We start from the raw sequence: 20,401 nt of genomic DNA, 5'->3' as shown, positions 1-20,401 counted from the left end.
TGGGGTGTAGTAGAGCTCTAGTACGACTGAAACCGATGACACAGACGGCTAATAGATAAGCCTGCATGTTTGCACAAGCAGAGCCAGATAAAGCCCTTCATAGAGCTACGAGAAAGAAACTTTTGGGACACCCTAATATATATATATATATATATATATATATATATATATATATATATATATATTGCAATTTTTATACACCGCCAATTTAATATTTTATTTTTGCAGTCAGACACACATATGTGTAATAAATGATTTATTGCAAAACGTAACAAAATTAAGTATCATAAAACACTTGATATGGTCAAACACAAGAAGGGCAACTAATAATAATACATCAAAAATAAAATACTTCTTGCGAGGATCTGATAATTATTTCCTCTGTCAGCTAGTCAATAACACAAAGATATATAAAAAAGACAAAATAAAAAGCTTACAAATAAAGCCTTAACATGCACACACAACGCAACTGCCAAGTATTCGGTCACTTCATAATTTTCGAAAGCTGCCTATTTAAAAATAATGATGTCATATTATTGCTCCACTATAATTATGCTGATATGCAGTAATAATAAAAGGGGAAACTATAAAGTAACACTTTCGAATTCTTTTATCATATCGTAAAACCCTTTTGGGTTATACTATATATGAAAAAAATTAACTATAGAATGGTTATCAAGTAAGGTACAAGAAAAAAAAATTCTCTATGAAAAGATAATGATCACAATTAACAATGCATAAATAATTTGGAAACAACATCGTAATTAAATTGATGTTTTTCAAAATTGGCACAGTAAAAATGTATTCAGAAAATTTGTAAGTTTAAATCACAATAAATAAAATATGAACAATATTTAAAGTGATGCCAGATGACCAAACTAGGCTTCTTTAAATAACGAATAATTTAAAATTTTTGAAACTTTATCAAGTAATGTTTTAGTATCAAGTAATGATTTATTTAAAAAAAAAACGAGATTCATTCCTCTTTGATCATTCCAGTTTTGAAAGGCTATAATTCTGCTACCAAGTAACTTTGAGTATTGTTTTATATATCATTGCGAGGGATACATTCTGAAATCTAAAGCATTTAGTCATTAGGTTGTCCTTCATAGAATTATTAAAATTTACTTTTTTTTGCTTTCAATTTAGGATTGCCACCACACAATAGGAAGTAATGTAGCTTTCTGTAATGTAGCTTTGTATTTGCCAAAAGAGAATAGGCCAATGTTGTTTGATGAACTGTTTCATCGCACGAATACGGTATTCGGTTTCGTCAATATAAGGAAAAAGGACTTTTTATAAAAGCAAAAGTTTTAATATTTGTTAAACAAATTGTGCTATAGATTCGCCATGCTTTCGTTTGCAAACATAGAAAACCCACTTACCAAATGATACAATACGCAGAAAGTTTTGCAAAGACATGTTCGTTTCAAACTATACATGCTGATTCACGCATTTCACAGCCATAAGAGTTGTGTAAACGCACAACAAAATACAATATTTATGATTTTATAGTAATGAAATTTGAAAATAACTACTTTAAAAAATTAACAATCGATCAAATATGCAAACTATTTATTCCTCAAATATAGCCTTTCAAAACTGGATCATTCTTTTGTAATCTACTGGTTTTATGGCTTTTCTTTTCATTTACTGGATAAATGAGCACGTGACCAAATTTTAAGGAACACGAAAGATTAATTTCAGTGAATAATATAGGAGTATTTTCTACAGAATCAAATCGTTACCGAAATAATCCTATGAATAAGATTTAGGATCGTTTTCGGAAAGAATTAAATTATTGTTTGGTTTTTACACATACCGAGTATCAGAATCGCACATTGATTTAGAGTATAAAAAACGGTCCCGTTCAGAATGTTATTGACTATAAGAAATTCATTCTGATAAGCAGGTTCTTTCATTTCGTTCATAGTCCCGTTAGATGCTGTCTTCACTGTGCAGTGTCATAAACGTGCCCCTTGTTTTTCTTTTTCATGGAAGAAGGTTTAGATGGCAATGGTCTATCTTTCATATTCTGAAAGTAAAGAAAGATTGGCATCATTAATAAGAATACATCGAATGTATCGAAAATCTTGGACATATAACAAAATTACGTAAAAAAATAATTAAGAGCACAGCTCTTATAGTCTTGTTTCACAATATATATTTTTTAATTCCAGAATTAAATAGATGGCGTTAAGTGCGGTCTAATGAAGTATTTATCAGAAACTTTCAATCAGTTGTTATACTATCCGATCGCAAATTTAACACCACTGGACGATATCATGTGCCCCTGCTAATTAATAAAATTTAAAACAATGTATCCCATCAGCTATTCAGTCAATAACTCCTCAGATGTGTATGTAGGCATAACGTAAATTTTAGAATCGCTATGAAATACTACATATAATCAAAAAATTTCACATCGAGATTCATTAACTTTAGTAACTCTGTTGTAAGTTAGTAAATATATTTTGTTCCCATACTTTTTATTTTTTGTATAATATAATTATGTAAAATATCCAAGGTTTCTTAGACACCTTCTATATTAAACAGTATCTGTATTTGGTGACCAAGGCTGATGATTAAATAAAATTATGATTCGAAACTGAGCGTTCGCGAAATCATTATTCATTTTTTACTAGCAACGATTGCAAATTAAAGAATGAAATCTTCATAAAAATAAATATAATTTATTATTTCAAACGTCAACCTTTTAAAAACGCATCTGCTGTCAAAGAAGCATACGTAATAATAAAGCAATACTGATAAAAGCAGGTCAACCTTTAAAAAACGCATCTGTTTTCAAAGAAGATACATAATAATAATGCAATACTGGTTAAAGCAGGTAAAAAAATATATGCGATTAAAAGATAATGATGAAAATTGCCATTTATGCTTTATTCATTGCACGCGATTTCGAGCTTCAAAACCCCCTAACCAAAACAACATCATGTTCTCACATAATAAAAAACAGAAAACACCCTACGAAGTTAGAATATTTTTCTTTTGACAATTAATCCCTACTATTTGTTTTTTGTATTCTAGATATTTCGTATGACGTCATAATCACTTGATAAACAAATGCAGATATCATCATCTAAATTGCATGTCATCTAATGTTTGTGGTATTACATTCTTTCCTCTTCTCCATACAAAATTCTTTCGTAAATAAAACCATAATATGCGTATTTACTTTCGCGTATGAAAAGGGAAAATATTGTAATCGTCAAACAAATAAAAAATAGACTTCGAGAGTTTGACAATCTTTATGTGTTAGAACTCTCTAAATGCGAAAAACATAATTTTGGACTCTCTCAAAGCGAAATATGGTATGTAGTTTTAATAAATAAATAAAAAAAAACTATAATTTTTTTTTTTTTAATTTTGGACACAATCTGTTAAATTGAAGTCTGTCTGTGTGCAAGTACACACGATTAATAAAAAAATGTTGATTTAGATGGATGAAAATGATATATAATTTTTATGATAAAAATTAAAATGCATAATACACTTAAATTTTGAAGAAAATCCTTCAAACCATGCCTGCCTATTTATTTCCATGAATAAGGTTTATTATATTGAAAAAGGCAGCTATTTAGATAAATGGAAAATGGTATACTGTTTTTAGATATAAATTGTAAATTTATATTAAAATTTCCGACTCAATCGTTTGAAAAGAAGACATTTAAAATCTGTATTCGTTTTTTTTTGTTTTATTGCGAGACATAAAACCTTTGTATTGTGAGTTAAAATACACAGAATTGAGGCGGAGGGGAGGATAGCTCTCTCTTTACTCTTTTTGCTTAAAAATAAATTGTTGTTTTGTTCTTCGTAGGACGGTAACATTATTTGAAACTCCTAATATTTATATGGAGGAACCTTTCTTACCCTTCACAAAGTTTTAACAGCATTTTGGGATTAACAATCGCGGAAAATCTACAATCTAGACCCTGGTGCTTTCATGATTTAATTTCTATTTTTATACTTTTGATATAAAAATTATTTTCTATCTTTTAGTACACTAATAAAAGATTATTATCTTTATTATTGATTTATATTTAAATATATGATATTCTATCTTCTAGTTCACTGATAAAAGATTATTTTTAATTTTTATTTTTATTATTGAATTATCAAATTAAAATTTTCGATCTTCTACTTTTTAGTTCAGTAAGAAATTAATATTATATCATTTTTATTTCATTATTGACTTATCATATTCAAATATATGATAGAAAGCATTTATTCTAAAGTTTCTAGATGCAGAAAATTCTTACCCCATGCATGAAGGCTTTCATTTCCTGCGTGCCTTCCTCATTGATCTGGTCTGCAGGGATGGTGGCATACGAGGAAGTGAGGGTGCCCGGTTCAGCAGGCAGACGAGTCTTGTCGATGTCAATGTACCTCTGCGTCGATCCCGTGTACGGGAAAGGCTTGCCTCCCTGAAGAGCTGCAAAATTTAATATAACACAACCAGATGAGGTAAATTGTAGAACATTAAAATTTTGCTATGTCAATTGACACGTATAATTAAAATCATTAAGAGTGAACCGGTGGATTTGAAAAATAAGCTACAAAGAAACCTGAAATCGATATTCCAAAAATTCTATTAACAGTCGCAAAACGGATGGAATAATTTTTCTTCTTCTATGAGAAAAATAACTATTAGCATAAGAACGATATCTCTTCATTGTTGTTCAATACTGTGAATAAAGACAATATCGTGGAAATCGTAAAAACGTTTTTGTGCATTTTACTCTAATAGAATAGGAAGTATTTTGATTAAAAAAAAAAGGATTTCTACTGTTCAATCACGGATTCGAAAATCCTCTACGCTTTTGCGAATGCGTAATAAAGATTTTATTTAGTCAAAATAGGGATGATGACCGCTGATGGGAAGATGAAAAGAGGAGATGTTTACATTTAACAATAAAGTGAATTCGGAGTATTCGCTGACTTAGACAGTGAAAAAATTGCGGATAACTCGTAATATTGTGAGGAAAAGATTCTAATTCACAATAAAATACTTTAGAACAATTTTTATTCACTGTAAGGGACCTAAATATTAAATTCTGATGAATAAATAGAAGATTTCTGTTCCAAAAATTTAATAATTCATTTTTTTTATAAAATAATAATAGTTTTTTATGCTAAAATACTTTTTTTATTTGTTATTGAATTTTTGACAGTATTTTTAAATTAACAACGGCAGATAATCTTGGTCACATAAGAATGATATTATATAAAATATTCTTTGTACCACTCCTGAAAGCCATTTTGTTATTTGCTTATAAGCAATCAATACACAATTTTGAGTTAAAATAAAATAGCACGGTTAGATGTGACTTACAAGTGGGCTTATTTACAAGTGAGAAAGTAACTGAATGATAAAGGATCTAATGGGCAGAAATCAAGGCCAAAGAATGATGTAGAACTAAGCAGAATGATTTACATGCATATGGCGTGACAGATAGATTATACATATAATGGTGCATGCCGTGTAACATGTAACTGCATGTTGTCTTATTCTAGGAAGTTTCCCAATGGAGGACACCTCAGATGTGAGGAAGAGAATATTGGTGATTGGTTCTAGCCATTCGGATGTGTACAGAACTGGTGTGGAGTCGTCTACCCCCTACCGATGACAGGACGTACCTCTCACGAAGGGGTTCACACTCTGTTCCCGCCAATGCTGTCACAGCGGTCCGGTTATTCAGATTTTTCTGTGTGCTTCAGGGAGGGTTGGAGTAGTCAACCTGTGACATGCTTTTACACAATTCTTGACAGATTCCAGAAATATAACTTGTATACATGCGGTATGCACATTACGAGTATAAACTAATTATTTTCATCTTCCTCAAGATTAAACTTCATTCCTTTCGCATTTTCTATGTTTAACTATATATTAATCATGTTAATTTCATTAATATTATTGCATGCTTATAATATGATACACGATTTCTATCGAATATAGCAATAATCTTCAAGTGGTTGAAAGGAAACTTTTATTTTTTATAGCAAAAATATATACTTATGATGCCTATTTATAATTGAGTTATATCTGATTTAATAGCAAACAATTTAAAAGTAAAATCTATAATACGATTACAATCAATGTATTTTTTTTCCTGACGAAATGATGTTAAAAACAAAAATTTAACCATTTGTTTTCGTCACTGAAATTTTTAGTATTTTGACTACATTAATATGACTATAACATTGAAATTAAAAGGACAATTGCTGATTGCTTTGACCTTTTCTTGGAATATTAACAATTTTACCGTTTTATCATCATATTTTAAGTTAAAACTAGACTTAAAATTAACATAGATACCATATTTTATAAAACAGCATGCAAAAAGTTGTTTTTAATAAATTATTTTCTTTTTTATTATCATTAATCATCTCTAGGTAAATTCAGACCAGATCTGTACAAAAACGGTGCCTGATACAAAACTGGGTTGCGGAAATTTGAAACAAATTTTGTACAGTAATATATATATATATATATATATATATATATATATATATATATATATATATATATATATAAAATCTCATGTCACGGTGTTTGTGTTCGTTCTCCTCCGAAACGGCTCGATCGATTTTCATGAAATTTTTTAGTGTATTTGGTAGGTATGAGAATAGGTCGTATAGTATATTTCATAACGCTAGTTAATTAGGGTGCTCCTATCAACGTTCACCGTACTCTGATGAGATCAACGCTTGCTTGAAATCATCGCCACTGTGGCGTAAAGTTGAAAAAGTCCAGCTAAAAATAAACACTCGCGTCCAAATGCTACAAGATCCATCTACTGACACATTCTCGGACTCATTGTTAGATATTGGCGATGGAAAAGTTGCTAATAAAATACTGAATTCATAAAATTGCCCACTCATTTCTGCACTATCGTTGATTCGCAAAATGTTCTCATTGATGTACGCACATAAATCATGCGTGGCTGGTAGAAAGAGCCATTTTGACAGCAAAAAATGTGGACATCGACGATTTAAACTTCAAGATACAGCAGTCGTTGCCAGGCGACTTAGTATCATACAAATCGATCGATACAGTTTGCGATGCTAACGAAGCTGTAAATTATCCAACAGAGTTTTTGAACTCACTGGATTTGCCAGGCATGTCACCACACCTTCTACGACTGAAAGTTGGATCTCCAGTTCTTTTATTTCGGAATTTGAACCCACCATGGCTGTGCAATGACACGCGATTGGTCGTTAAAAAATGGATAGCCACCATGGTATCCAAAAAATGGATACCATTCAAAAGCCACCATTTTGAATGGTAAATTCCGAGCCGAAAATGTTTTGTTGCCACGAATTCCAATAATCTTTACAGATATGCCAATCGAATTCAAACGCGTTCAATTTCCTATTAGATTGGCATTCGCAATGACAATCAATAAGTCGCAAGGTCAAACGATGTCTGTTTGCGGCTTAGATTTGAGCACAAGATGTTTTTCACACGTGGCATGTTCTCGCGTGGGCAAACTATCGAGCTTATTTGTGTTGGCTAAAGACGGACTGAGAAAAAATATCATACATTCATTGCTCTTCGAATTCAATATTGATTTTCTTTATTTCATTTTTATACTTTAGGACAAAAAATATATTACTTTTTTCACTTTACGTTGAACTTTTAAGAGATCAAACAATGTATATATTCGTTACGTTAATGAAATACATTGCATTGAGAAAATGAAGGGTTGGCATTTTTTTGTTTTTATTGGCGATCATCGTCTACAGCGCTCCATTCCTCTTTTTGTCATAAATCCCATCCCCACACACTTACAATGCATTCGTTAACAACCAAAATACTCAATAGAAATAATTTATAAGGCAGAACAACGTTTGCCGGGTCAGCTAGTATATATATATATATATATATATATATATTTCATTCGCTATTTATTATTTTATACAAATCATAAACAAGAGATTAATAAATAATCATCCTTTATAATATTAATATTTCATTCATAAAAAAATAACTATTAATGAATCAAAAACCAAAAATGACTGTTTCATAAACGTATGCTTCGATATGCAAATTACTAATAAAAGTGATTTATGGACAAGGGTCTAAAATATAACAACCTACGTCTTCTCATATTTGATGTAATCTATAGGAATGGCATTGAAATAAGAAAGGCGAAAAATTAAAACACTAAGGGCCACTGAAAATCGTTATTAAAATCTGGTTGCTACATTTTATGATTTTTGAGTAAATGTACAGTGAGCCTATTGTTTGGAATGAATCTGAAGAATTTTTTTATCAAAGGGAAACGGAAATGTAGATCCGATTTTGAGATGTCGCCATTATGTGTTCATTGACGTAAATGGATGTCTATAAAAAGAAATAAAATATAAATCAGGAAACCATTGGGAAAGTACTGCACCTTCAGCCCTCCTCCTTCCTTAAATGATTTAATCTTTTGTTGAATTGCGTATTAAACACAAAAAAAAGGTGTGAGGCAGCTGCCTCTCTATGATAAAGAAATTTCACGATGTCATATTGTCTATGTTATTATTATTCTTGTTTTTTTATTTGAACCTTAACCCACCAGGGTACTTCAAATATAGGAATAATAAAATCCCAAAACAGTAAGCATGTTCTCGCTTCCTATTTGGGTACCTTAATGATGGTGCTATTCTTTTTTTATCATCATCCATGGGGGTTGTACCTCTGTATTATAGAAAGGCTCGTTAGATGTTCACAATGAAACGATTTTGCATCGTTGGGCGAATTATAGACCCCTATGTTATTGGCTGCTACAACTTGATTGTGCATGTCCTTCCGGGTGCTATTGCAGGGCGGGTGTAATTCTTTATGATTACTTTTGTATATATATATATATATATATATATATACACACACACAATATAATTTGTCAGTAGAAAATCTTATCACTGACACTTTATTCATGATACTTTTAATTGTGAAAAGATATATTGATTATAAAAATAACATAGAGGATTAAAGGTGTATAAGATGTACTGGTAGATGTATTTTCGATTATCACAAATCAAAAAGACAAAAAATGGGACTTCCAGAAAATTGCATGGTTCTTGAAACACTTATGCATATCCTGTTTCGAATTACGGTGAAATTCAACGATATGAAATTCGTTGAAGTAGAGTCACTGATATTACTTTACATTATTGTAAAAATAGTTCAAATGGACTATATACACAAAGCTGAGACTAACAACCTTATAAATTAATGCACTAATACAAGTTTCTATGTATCAAAATATTGTATATTGAAACAACTTTCGTTGTCAGAGCATGATTTCACTGTATAATTTACTGAAGCTAGAGAAACTAGAGGCTTAAGTCATAGACTGACTCTCCGACCTGCCTGAAGGCACACGGATAAAAACTGAATAACCGGACCGCCGCAACAGCAACACTGGAGAAACTGTGGTTGAGTCCTAAGGGTCATCACCGGCCACGGTACAACTCTTCCCTTAGGAAGTACGAAGGCAAGAGCCAGACCCTCACCTTTTCGTGTACCCACAGGGTTAGAGAGAACCAACCACCATGTCGGAAGCTTATCATCTTCAATTACGAGGTGTACGTGAGGATAAACTAGATGCTCGAAAACTAAATTCTAATTATATTTTCAATTACTATTAATTATATTAAGATGGCATAATGATACACAAAATAACTTTTCCAATAGTGTTCACTCGAAAAGTTATTAACAACAGTAACAAGCTATAGTTCTGTGATTTTAAATTTTAGAAAATGATTTTACCTCTCTCCAGGTTGTTCCTTGCTTTGGATTTTCTGTAGTAAATGATAACGACTATCGTGACCACGAAGAAGGCGAGGATGCATGCTGCCACGGGGACGATGACGGAGAGGTCCACGTATGTCTCGGAATTGCCGATTACGAAACCTGGAAAGGAGGCAGAATGAATACTATTATCGTTCATTTCATACTAGTTAGTAAACCTTACATAAGGTAAATGAACAAATAATAAATCAAATCGGCATTCTAACAACGAAGTTTTCAAAAAGCAGGACTAGATTGACATTCCTCGCAAAGTACTGTTCGTTTCATTATTCTGAGACCATCACGTCATTCTGTCATTCATTGACCTTGATTTTCGCCCTATTAGATACTTTTTTTGTTCAATTTTTTTTCACGCATATATGAATAGCGTGTTGTTTCTGATTGTATTATTTATTGATACGAGTAATCCGAGTTTATTTTATTGTTAAATGTAAACATCCCTCCTTTCATCTTTCCTCTCACCCTTATTTTGAAGAGTTAAACCCATCCTAACGCATGCGCAAAAAGGGTTTTAGAATCCGTTGGCAAACAATAGAAAATTTCTGTCTTACTGTTTAAATCGTGTTAAGTAGCTAGATTTAAGTTCCGTTAATAAGCGACATAAAGGCTATTTTGGCACACACGTTATAATTTTGAATTGTAAGATAATCCGCACACACTCTCTAAACTTCAACACAAAAATAACACGAGGTTGTTTAACACAAATTTAACAGAAGCACACATGATCTGCAAAATAACCGGGGTGGAATCAGAAAATACTCGTAATGAGCGGTCGTAGGTTTGGAACCCGATTCTATGGAAGATTTGCCATCTGTGCAGACCAGGTACATACTAAATCCATTGATGTTCAATTTTCCTCTTGCTCGTGAAGTCTGTAAGTTTAGAGAAAATGATACCAGATCTGGTACTGTCCTGGACATCAAACCACAGTTCAAAATTACAAGGATCATCCCAAAATAGCTATTGTGCAGCCTTAAAACGAGATTTTAATTTAATTAAACAAAATTAAACGAATGAATTTCGATGGAATCGTGATTCGAATCTAAGATCTTTCCATTCTGAAGCTAAGCCTTTGCTATTAGGTCAATATGACGACCCCATTTTTTTGTATTAATTATGCTAGTGTAGTTGAGCAGGATTTTTGATATAACACAAAACGAATGAATCGTGTTATGGGAGAGAGTACAGTTATTTAGAGGAAAAAAACAGAGTATTAGAAAAAAAAATACATATTTAGTACGAAAGATTTTTTTTAGTAAATCAGTAGTCATTCTTTTAGCATGACAAGCAAAATTAATTATCATTCAAGTTGACGAAGGTTGAGAATCAGATTTTATAATGAACTAAAATTTTTTTTTTCTTAAAAAATCATTCGAAAAAAGTGTTAACATTAAAATTTATACAATCCGTGACTCTCTTCTTATAACTTTGCTGACAATAAATTAATCTTTAAATAGTTTTTTTGCATAAACTGACGATTTTGACATGAACATAGAAGGGGCAAAATTGGAATTTTAAAAGCTGTCAGAAATATGCAGATATTAATTTAAAAGAAAAAAAATTGCTTAAATGTTAATGAAATCAGAAAGATTCCTATAGGGAATTTTTTCATCTAATTAGAAGGTAAAAATTAAACATAAACGTCTAAAGATTTATCAAAAGAGAGCTTCTGAAACTGCGACTTACGATTCTTTACGAAGTTGATTACAATAATTAATAATTATAAAAATTATTACAAAATATTTTTTACACAAAATTTTTAGCATTAAAAATATTGATATTTCAAATTTTATAACTGATTCCTTTAAACTGAATTTATTTTTATACATTATTAATTGATGCTTAATTTTCGTATTTGCTTTCATATTTTGGAACCTCTTAAGCTAAAGAGGGTGAGGGGGTTAGAGGATACCTTTCATGGAAGTTGTGACCGTGGTGATGTCACTGGGTTCGCCGTTCCCGTGTTGATTGGATGCTGTGATGTAGATTTTGTACGGCGTGGAGCTCTCCAAGCCCGTGATGGTGAATCGATTTTTGCTGCTCGAGGCGATGATGGGGATATGATACCACTCCCCTCCTTCTTTCTTATAGTGGAGGGTGTATCCTGTGCAGAAAAATAGAACAGTTCAGATCGATAATTTTAAATTAATGTATTATGAACTGATGCAAATATTGGAAAGACGAATAATTTCGAGATTACATAAAATTTTAAATATTTTGTTAATTGGCAATCTACACAGCCCATTAATTTTGGTTTGTCAATAATTAAGAAGATTATTCTTTCTGTATCACTGTCTATCGTAGAATCATAAAAAAATACAGTTTTTAAATGTTTATATTTTTAAGGTGATATAAACTTAAAAAAAAATGTCTAATTTTTTTTCTATTATTTTTTGTTAAATTTTTTCAACAACAAAACAAATACAGTATAAAAATTTGAATTCCTAGAGAATAATTGTAACGAAAGTTTAATATTAAAAGTGATCAATTATCTCATATTCTTTATTATATGATTATTTCCTGTTTTCTACGAGTAGAAATTGTTTTTCATGATTAACATTGGGCCCTTTCAATTTTTCTAATAAATTTTTTTAAAGAAAAACAATAAACATATTATCAGACACTTAGGGAATCGATGTCAAGAATGATATAAAATTTAAAGGCCAAAATCATTTCTTAGTTATATAATTTACGATGAAATTTATTTTAGATTATAATTAATTAAAGAATTATGAGATCATAATAAATTCACAATGCTTCAGTGCATAAACTTTGTAGAGAAATAGTTAATATTTCTTCTATGTCATGGTCCCCATTAGTTGACGTATTTCAGCGAATGATTTCCCAGAATCTAAATAGAAGGGAGTGAGTTAAATTTTATTTGTTTTAAGAGTATTTATCTAAGATTCGATTATTTAGGCCAATAGATAATGATTTGCAAGGAACATATTCATATTTCATATCTATATTTTAAAGTACGTTATAGTGGAAAATTTCGTTACAGCATAGAATCTTTCTTTTAAACAGATAAATTGATTTAATTTTGAATTATTTAAATCCTTTTTTACTAGGCTATCAAATTTTTCTTCAGAGATATGTCTATTTCCTGCAATAGAAAACTATTGCTCTGAAATAACTTTTACAAATTTCGCCATTTTTTTAAATTTATGATATAAGAAAAAAGCCAAGCAAAGCTTGGCGACAATGAATTGGCAAACATAGAATGTTAAAAAAAAATGATAATGCGCAGAAGAAATGTCTAATGGTTTCTTATTCACAGATCTCAAGAGCCTTCTGATTGACTGTTATTAAACAATCTCAGATTATCTTGAAAATAATTAAAAAATTGTGAAGATTTTTATTCGTTACCTGTAACCGGGATATTTCTTGAAGGTGGATCTCCCCACCTAAGGCTAATCTTGGATTCAGATGCAGCAACGACAGTAAACGATGGAGGTTCTGGTACATCTGAAAGCAGCAGAGAGAAAAAATTCAGGCACGAATGATATTGTTGATTTTTCAAATGAACACACTTAGATAGCAACTTTCTTCATTTTTACAAATATTAAAGATGAAAGTGCGCGCGCGCGTGTGTGTGTGTGTGTGTATTTGAGCTAGACAGGTAAGATCGTTTGACTTACAACAACCAAACATGGTAAATATATACTTTGTAGGGTAGAAATATGCTCCTGAGAGATATTTTTTGATATTTTGTAGGGTAAAAATGTGCACCTGGGAGATATTTTTTAAAATTTTAATTAATTAAAAACGAAGTAAAATTTTGAAGATAACTTCCGAAAATATTATTACACAAAAATTATCTTCGTACCGTTTCAAAATTTAGAAAATTATCTTTTTAATGACATCAACTTTATATTGATACTTGATATAAACGTTTAAATATAAAATTAAGGAAATAAGCGTTTTTCTTTTAATTTGGCAATTTAAAAAAATAATTTTTTTTCTTTTGAACAATAAATTATATTGTTATTCTGAAATTCAAATCTTTTTTAATGTTTTATCAAATAATCAATCGTGTGATTTTCTACAATTGTTGAAAGTTGAAAAAGGAAGATACTTTTTAATATCTGTGAAGTTTATGAGATAAATTAAAGTGAAATTAGAATATCACGAAATACAGAAGATAGATGAATAATAAATAAAATTTATATATTTATATATATAAATAATATATATATATTATTATATATAAATAATATTTATATATTTTTAAATACTTTTATTGGACCGTCTCCGACAGAAATGTTTATGTACACCATTAATAAAACATAAATAAGAACAAATTAAAATAATATAGCATTGATGTTAGACGATTAATCGGAATCGTGAACATGAAGTTATATTTAAACGATATATCTAAAATCAAATATAACCAATATTTCCAGCGAACCAGTTGGTCGCCTGAGACGTCTAGTATATAATAAAAGAAAAATATAAGTCAATGAGACTTATGAAAAATGAAAGAAGAAAGAAAAATGCAGTAGCAGTATATTTCATTTATATCACGCATTAATATTTAACGTCATTCAGCTTTTCTTCGTAATAAATTAAATACAATATATTGAAAATTTAAACATAAAAGATAGAGATTGTTTATAAAAGAGGAAAAACACTGAATGGGGATCGGAAAATGAGTGATTTAATGTTTCAAATGAATTAATTTTTGTTCATTTAAAACCCAATTACACATTTACATTAATATATTGTTGAATTTGTCTCGGTTCAAATATTAAACCAGAGAAATTTGCAATTTGCAGATAATTTGCTCATATACACCATGATAAACTGTTATACCCTCTCTCCTTAGCATAAAAATTGTCTGTGTTATGAACACTATGAGTGCTCAGATTTTCCTTTTTAGGATCCTGCACATGACCGCTTTGTACTTAAGTGAAGTAAAACGAATATGCATGTGAAATATTTATTTTATCCACCGATTGAAAGTGAACTTTTATACAGAGTTTCATTTTCAGTAATATCACATATCATATCTCATTTAACTAAATTGATTGCATTTTTGAGTGACCGTATTTACATGCATTCGAATATCTAGACCGACAGATCCTCAAATTATCGAGAAATTTGATTCAAAATTTGATGTGGATGAACATTTCAAATGCTAAAACTGTGTACCAAATTGTATTCATCTAGTTTATTATGTTTTGTAATTAACGAGTTTATTTGCTCTCGGACTGTCATACTTTCTGTGAATGAGCTTTTCTCAATATTTGCTAAAAATTTATAAATTTATGTAAAAATATATATCATATATATCTGATTTCTACTTCAGATATTTCTCTGGGTGATGTGGGTCGATTTGGCAAACGAAAGTTGTTATATATTTTCTTTAAGAAGAAACAAAGGAGGATTAGAACTCAAAATTTTATTCAACTTATTTTTCATGTTTTCTTTTAAATTCCGCAATATAAAGCCGTGATGGTTTTGTAGTTGAGTCATGGTAGCTTATGGTTCGAGCATCACATTCACGATCAATTTGCGAAACAAGCTTGCTAAACACATAGAGTTTAAACTACTGGTGTGGTGTGAAAGTTTAGAAGATGTGAAGCAAGGTCAGATGTTGTCCTTGTCATCTGATGCAGATAATAAGAAAGATTTATAAGATTCAGAATTAAAAAATTCATTCCAAAATAGCTTTCATATAACTACAAAATGGGACATTAATTAAATTTAAATATGAAATATATAATTTTAAGCTTTCCCCTTTTTAAAATTTTATTTTAATGAATTTCTCATGTAGCTTAATAATTAATTTGTAAGTTTAAATGAATATACTTTCCTTTGTATTCAAAGATACAATGTACTAGTGATAATAGTGATGAATTACTGCAAAAAATATAATTATTGCATTAAAATTGTCAGAGATTTTTAAAATTGTCTTTGGAATGTATTGTAACGGATAACTTCTTTGTAGTATTATTGTAATTGAAAAACAATAATAAAACAAAGATAAATGTCTTAATGTGCAAAAAAGTAATAGAATTTAAAAACATTTCTTAAACATTAACGAAAAGAAAAATAGAAACTATGCTAAACTACTTTTTGCATTGGAGTTTTTTTTAATAACAAATTATAATATTACAGCGTTAATTTAAGTATAAATAATTATAAATGCATGATAGTTTTAGAAAACAAAATCTAATTACACAAATTATTTTTCCTACTTCTATAGTAAAATATTCTATTATAATGAATTCAGAATAAAGAAGACGAAGTTATATAACCCTGTAGGTTCGATTTTCCCACATTCTTGAGTTTCATTCAGAAATTACTGAGTTTTCAAAGCTCCCTATATATTTTTCTAGAAATTCTACAGTTTTGTTACGAGAAAAAGTTATGATTCTGTGACACTAGATGGGGGTAAAATCGAAATCAAAATATCAAAAATTATGATGACGTCAACCGGATGCGCCGGATGACGTAAGGACGCCAAAAGAGCCAGCTGTTCTGAGAAACCAGTTGACACGGAGGTCAGACATCAGCGAACACATGGTGCTTGCTTTGTTTTTGTTTAGCTTTTTGATTAAGATAAAGAAAGAAGATGGCCATTTCCGAGATATGAAAGTAGTTTTTAGACCATAAAAAGTATAAAGAATGATACTTGTGAATAAATTTAGAAATATATTTACAGCGGTAAAAAAATGTAATCTATATTTTTAACACACAATTACAGATTTAAAATTTTTTTAAATAAATTACATTATGATGGGGATAAAACCTATAAGCCTTAAGATTTATAACGAGAATTCTATTAAACATGCAATCAAAATATGAACAAATTTCGCCTTTGTTAAATTTAGAAAATTATTTTATTCCAGATTTAAAAAAATTATAGCAGGTATATGTTCAACTCAATATGATTTAAAAATACCTTCAAAAGAGTTATAAAACGTTGTTTATGGGGTGAAATTCTATAAAAAATTATTTCAAATGAAATGAATGTTAAAAGAAAATGCTACATTAAAATACGTACTAAAAATATGTGTTTTTAGTGATCTCAAGTTAAACATATTTATTAAATAAATTATTTTTAGCAGATTTTTGTTCCCTGGTGATTGCTATTGTTGGTTATGATAAACGCTGCATAAGAAATTTAGAATGAACATGAAGCATTCATCAAGTTCATATATATATATTTTTAAATTTAAAAGTGTCTTTTATAAAAGAAAATTTTCAGTTAAGCATAACAATGAAAACTATTTAAATTTCAACTAATCTAATAAAAAGAAAGAAAAATGATAATTTAAATATGAATACTAATGAATAATTCCAAAAGCTTTCAGTATTAAAAAAAAGAATTCTCTAACAGTCAACATTGTAAAAATACGTAACAATACTTTCACACCTCAACACTTCTTAATGCATCTGTAAATGAAACTTTAAATAATAATTTAGCTATTTAACGATCATCTTTTCAATCGTTTTGTTAAATATTATATATATATATATATATATATATATATATAGCTTTATTTCAATAGCATTAAATCACCATTTTTTACACCGAATTTCATTTTCTCTTAATGAAAATAAAAGGGCATAGTTAAATCTACCACGGTTTTTTAGTGAATTAATTCAAGCATGGCATCTAACTGATTCATGGATCGTTATTATGCAAAAGTAAAACATTTTTAGAGTATTAGCATTTCATTCAAATATCATTTAATCTGAAAAAATAATACTACATCAGCTTAATTGAAAATTATATTCGCAATTAACTATTTTTTAGATTTTCGATTTTCCGACATACCCTCAAATAAAGAATGGAAGTAGCCTAACATTTACTAGTGGTCTGCACATGGGTGGCCATATTTGGCAAATATCGCAAAGCAGGGCGTCACGGCATAAGAATGCAATTGAATATCTTTTCGAAATTAATTCTTCTCAACCAGTTAAAAATCACAGATATGATCAAATTTAAATGAAAAAACAAAAATAGTAATAATTTTTTTAAATTTATTCAGTTGAAATTGATCTTAAATGATCTAAGTCCATAAGAGTAATATTAGACTTTAGAAACCGAATCTACAGTTTTCGTTAGAACTACACTTAAGGAATATTTCCAAAAAGTTCGTATTTACTATTCGGGATTATATTATAATGAACACCTTTTGATTCAATAGACAATAGTTTGGAGAAAAAAAAATATTGTCCCACGTTGTTGGCGACTAAATTTCTTTCTTTTTTTGACTCCAATTAATTAGGATATTCAATCTGCAAATACAGTAATAAAGATTTCATTTGTCATGGCCATTAGGTAATTAGTGTAGCGTCGCTGATCAAAGAATGCTTCGTATATATTTAGTCTTTATCCAGTTATTTCGTTCGTTTAATGAATGTAATAAATCAATTATTCATAACTTGTAGAACATTTTATAGTGCAAAATGATAAATGAAGCCAAAAGATATCAATTCTTGGCACAATATCGATCGTAATTTACATTGTTGGCGGAGGCATAAGTGATTCTGGCAACCCTGTTCTTCTTCAAATTTCCTGACTTGAATGGACTTCATTGAGGGTGCTCTCTGACGTCATCTTTGATGTGTGTAAAAATGGGAGGGGGAAGGTGAGTAGACAAGGGAGAGCTTTTGTTGCTTCCAGCTTAGTTTCGGAATTGGTTTCGCTTTTAGGGATTTAGACTTAAGCGAAATAAAGATTTTTTTTTGGAGGGCATAAACTATGATAGCAGATAAATATCTTTGTTTTTATACTAACATTCAGTCTCGGAATACTAAGTCTTTTGTTTGATAACATAAATGCTACCATCTTTTAAAATTAGTCTAATCGTTTAGTTTAACTTCTTTAAAATTTCAAATTTATTCATTTAAGTTGCAGGAATATGGATTGTGTTCGGATTACAGGCTCTGAGATCTGAATATCAGTCGAGATATGACCTGATCACATATTATCTGATCAAAGAAGCAAAATATTGTTATTTTTCTTTGTCTTTTGCCTGAAAGTGTTTGTTGATAACTGTAACGTGGTAATTTGAAAAGAATATCAATCTTCAATTTAAATAATATTTTTAATCCCTTTTCTTTTTTTCTTAAATTCAAAACTAGAGGCTTTTAGCAATCCGTTGGTTCGACAAAAATATAGACAGTTGGAATATTTTGTGTAACTATGCCTTTAATGACTTCTTCACAAAGATATTTTGGAAATTCAAATTTTGAAAAACATATGAAGTACTATTTTAGATTTCCTACAACGTTTTGTTCATTGCGCTAGGCATTTTCTTATACAGGGTGTCCCAAAAAAATGTATACACATTTTAGCAGCTGATAACTAAGTTATTTCTTCTTTCTTTACAAACTGAACCCATTGAACCGAGTGATGGCAGACAGACTTGAATTTGAAGAAAGGAAATTTATTCTAAAATGCTACTAGAAGTATGAAAATGCAGTAGAAGTGCAAAGACAATTTAAGAGGGAGTTTAACAAAGAACCACCTACACGAGTTACCATCACTCGAATTAGAGATAAGTTTGAAGCTGATGGAACTGTTCAGGACGTCCATAAACCTGCAACAGTTGTTCAATTGAGGGCAACCATTGAACATGAATGTACGAATATCCCAAGGAAATTGTTCCATCATGTGTGCTATTCCATCGCTTCGCGTTGTCAGCAGTGTCTGAAGCAGAACGGACATCAGTTTGAGAACAAGCGATAACAAGACAATAGAATGATATTTGTAGAATCTTTTACATGTTGAAAATTATTCGAATTATAATAAACCCCAAATTTACAATTATTTAAAGTGTGTATACATTTTTTTGGGACACCCTGTATTTTTATCTTGAATTTTAATCATCCAATTATGTCAAAGTGAAGAGCAACAGTGTATAAAAATGAGCACGTTAAAATTTTTTTCATTATTATTTGATTCTTTAGCTAAATCTTAAGTACAGCAAAATTTCAGAATTTTTATTACAATTTTTGCTTTATATTGAAAATTACTCAATACTAATATAATCTCTAAAAAGTCTTGAGATTGAGAAATGGTAGAACTTACTGTGAACTTTCTATTGATAAAATATGTATTTTATTGATGAGAGGACAGATAAAAAATATGTTGTTATTGATATGTCACAGAGTTTGTTTCCTTAAATGTAAAAAGTAGACAAATCTTGTCAAATAATCGTGCAGTTCTTTTTAAGAAAATACTTTCTTTTCTTTTAAGATTAAAAGAAACGTTATTTGCGGTACTACATATTATAAATAATGGCAAATAGCGGTTAAGAAAATTTTAAAAATGATGTAAAAAAAAACCTTTTACGAAAACTCATATTGATAGACTAAAAACATTTAACCTCCGATTTCTAAACGCTGAGAATTATTGAAATATAAATTTTACTGAAGATAAACAAGAAAAATATTTAATGATCAAAGAAAGGAAAAGTCATTACATGATAAAATCACGTGATATATTACATTTGTTCTGTTAATCAGTTGCATGTTATTTTATGTGGAGAATTTATCTTGCAGGATTCCAAATGAAATTGGTGGGTACATTTGATTTGTTTCTTAAAAATAAGAATT

General features: G+C 29.7%; 1 protein-coding gene across 13 annotated transcripts in view; it reads right to left on the bottom strand.

The window, feature by feature from the left end:
* Positions 1-241: 241 nt before the first annotated feature.
* Positions 242-20,401, bottom strand: part of LOC129968884 (cell adhesion molecule DSCAML1-like) — a 136,261-nt gene continuing 116,101 nt past the window's right edge. For all 13 annotated transcript variants that reach the window (XM_056083202.1, XM_056083210.1, XM_056083211.1 and 10 more), the window contains exons 11-15: positions 13,193-13,291; positions 11,736-11,927; positions 9,782-9,925; positions 4,281-4,453; positions 242-2,035 (exon numbers count right to left, since the gene is read on the bottom strand). In XM_056083202.1, the coding sequence (XP_055939177.1) occupies positions 1,952-2,035; positions 4,281-4,453; positions 9,782-9,925; positions 11,736-11,927; positions 13,193-13,291 (692 nt within the window). In that variant the 3' untranslated portion in view covers positions 242-1,951. The remainder of the gene's footprint in view (positions 2,036-4,280; positions 4,454-9,781; positions 9,926-11,735; positions 11,928-13,192; positions 13,292-20,401) is intronic.

Source organism: Argiope bruennichi, chromosome 5, assembly GCF_947563725.1.
Source record: "Argiope bruennichi chromosome 5, qqArgBrue1.1, whole genome shotgun sequence".
NCBI lineage: Eukaryota > Metazoa > Arthropoda > Arachnida > Araneae > Araneidae > Argiope > Argiope bruennichi.
This window is presented reverse-complemented; position numbering and strand designations above follow the sequence as displayed.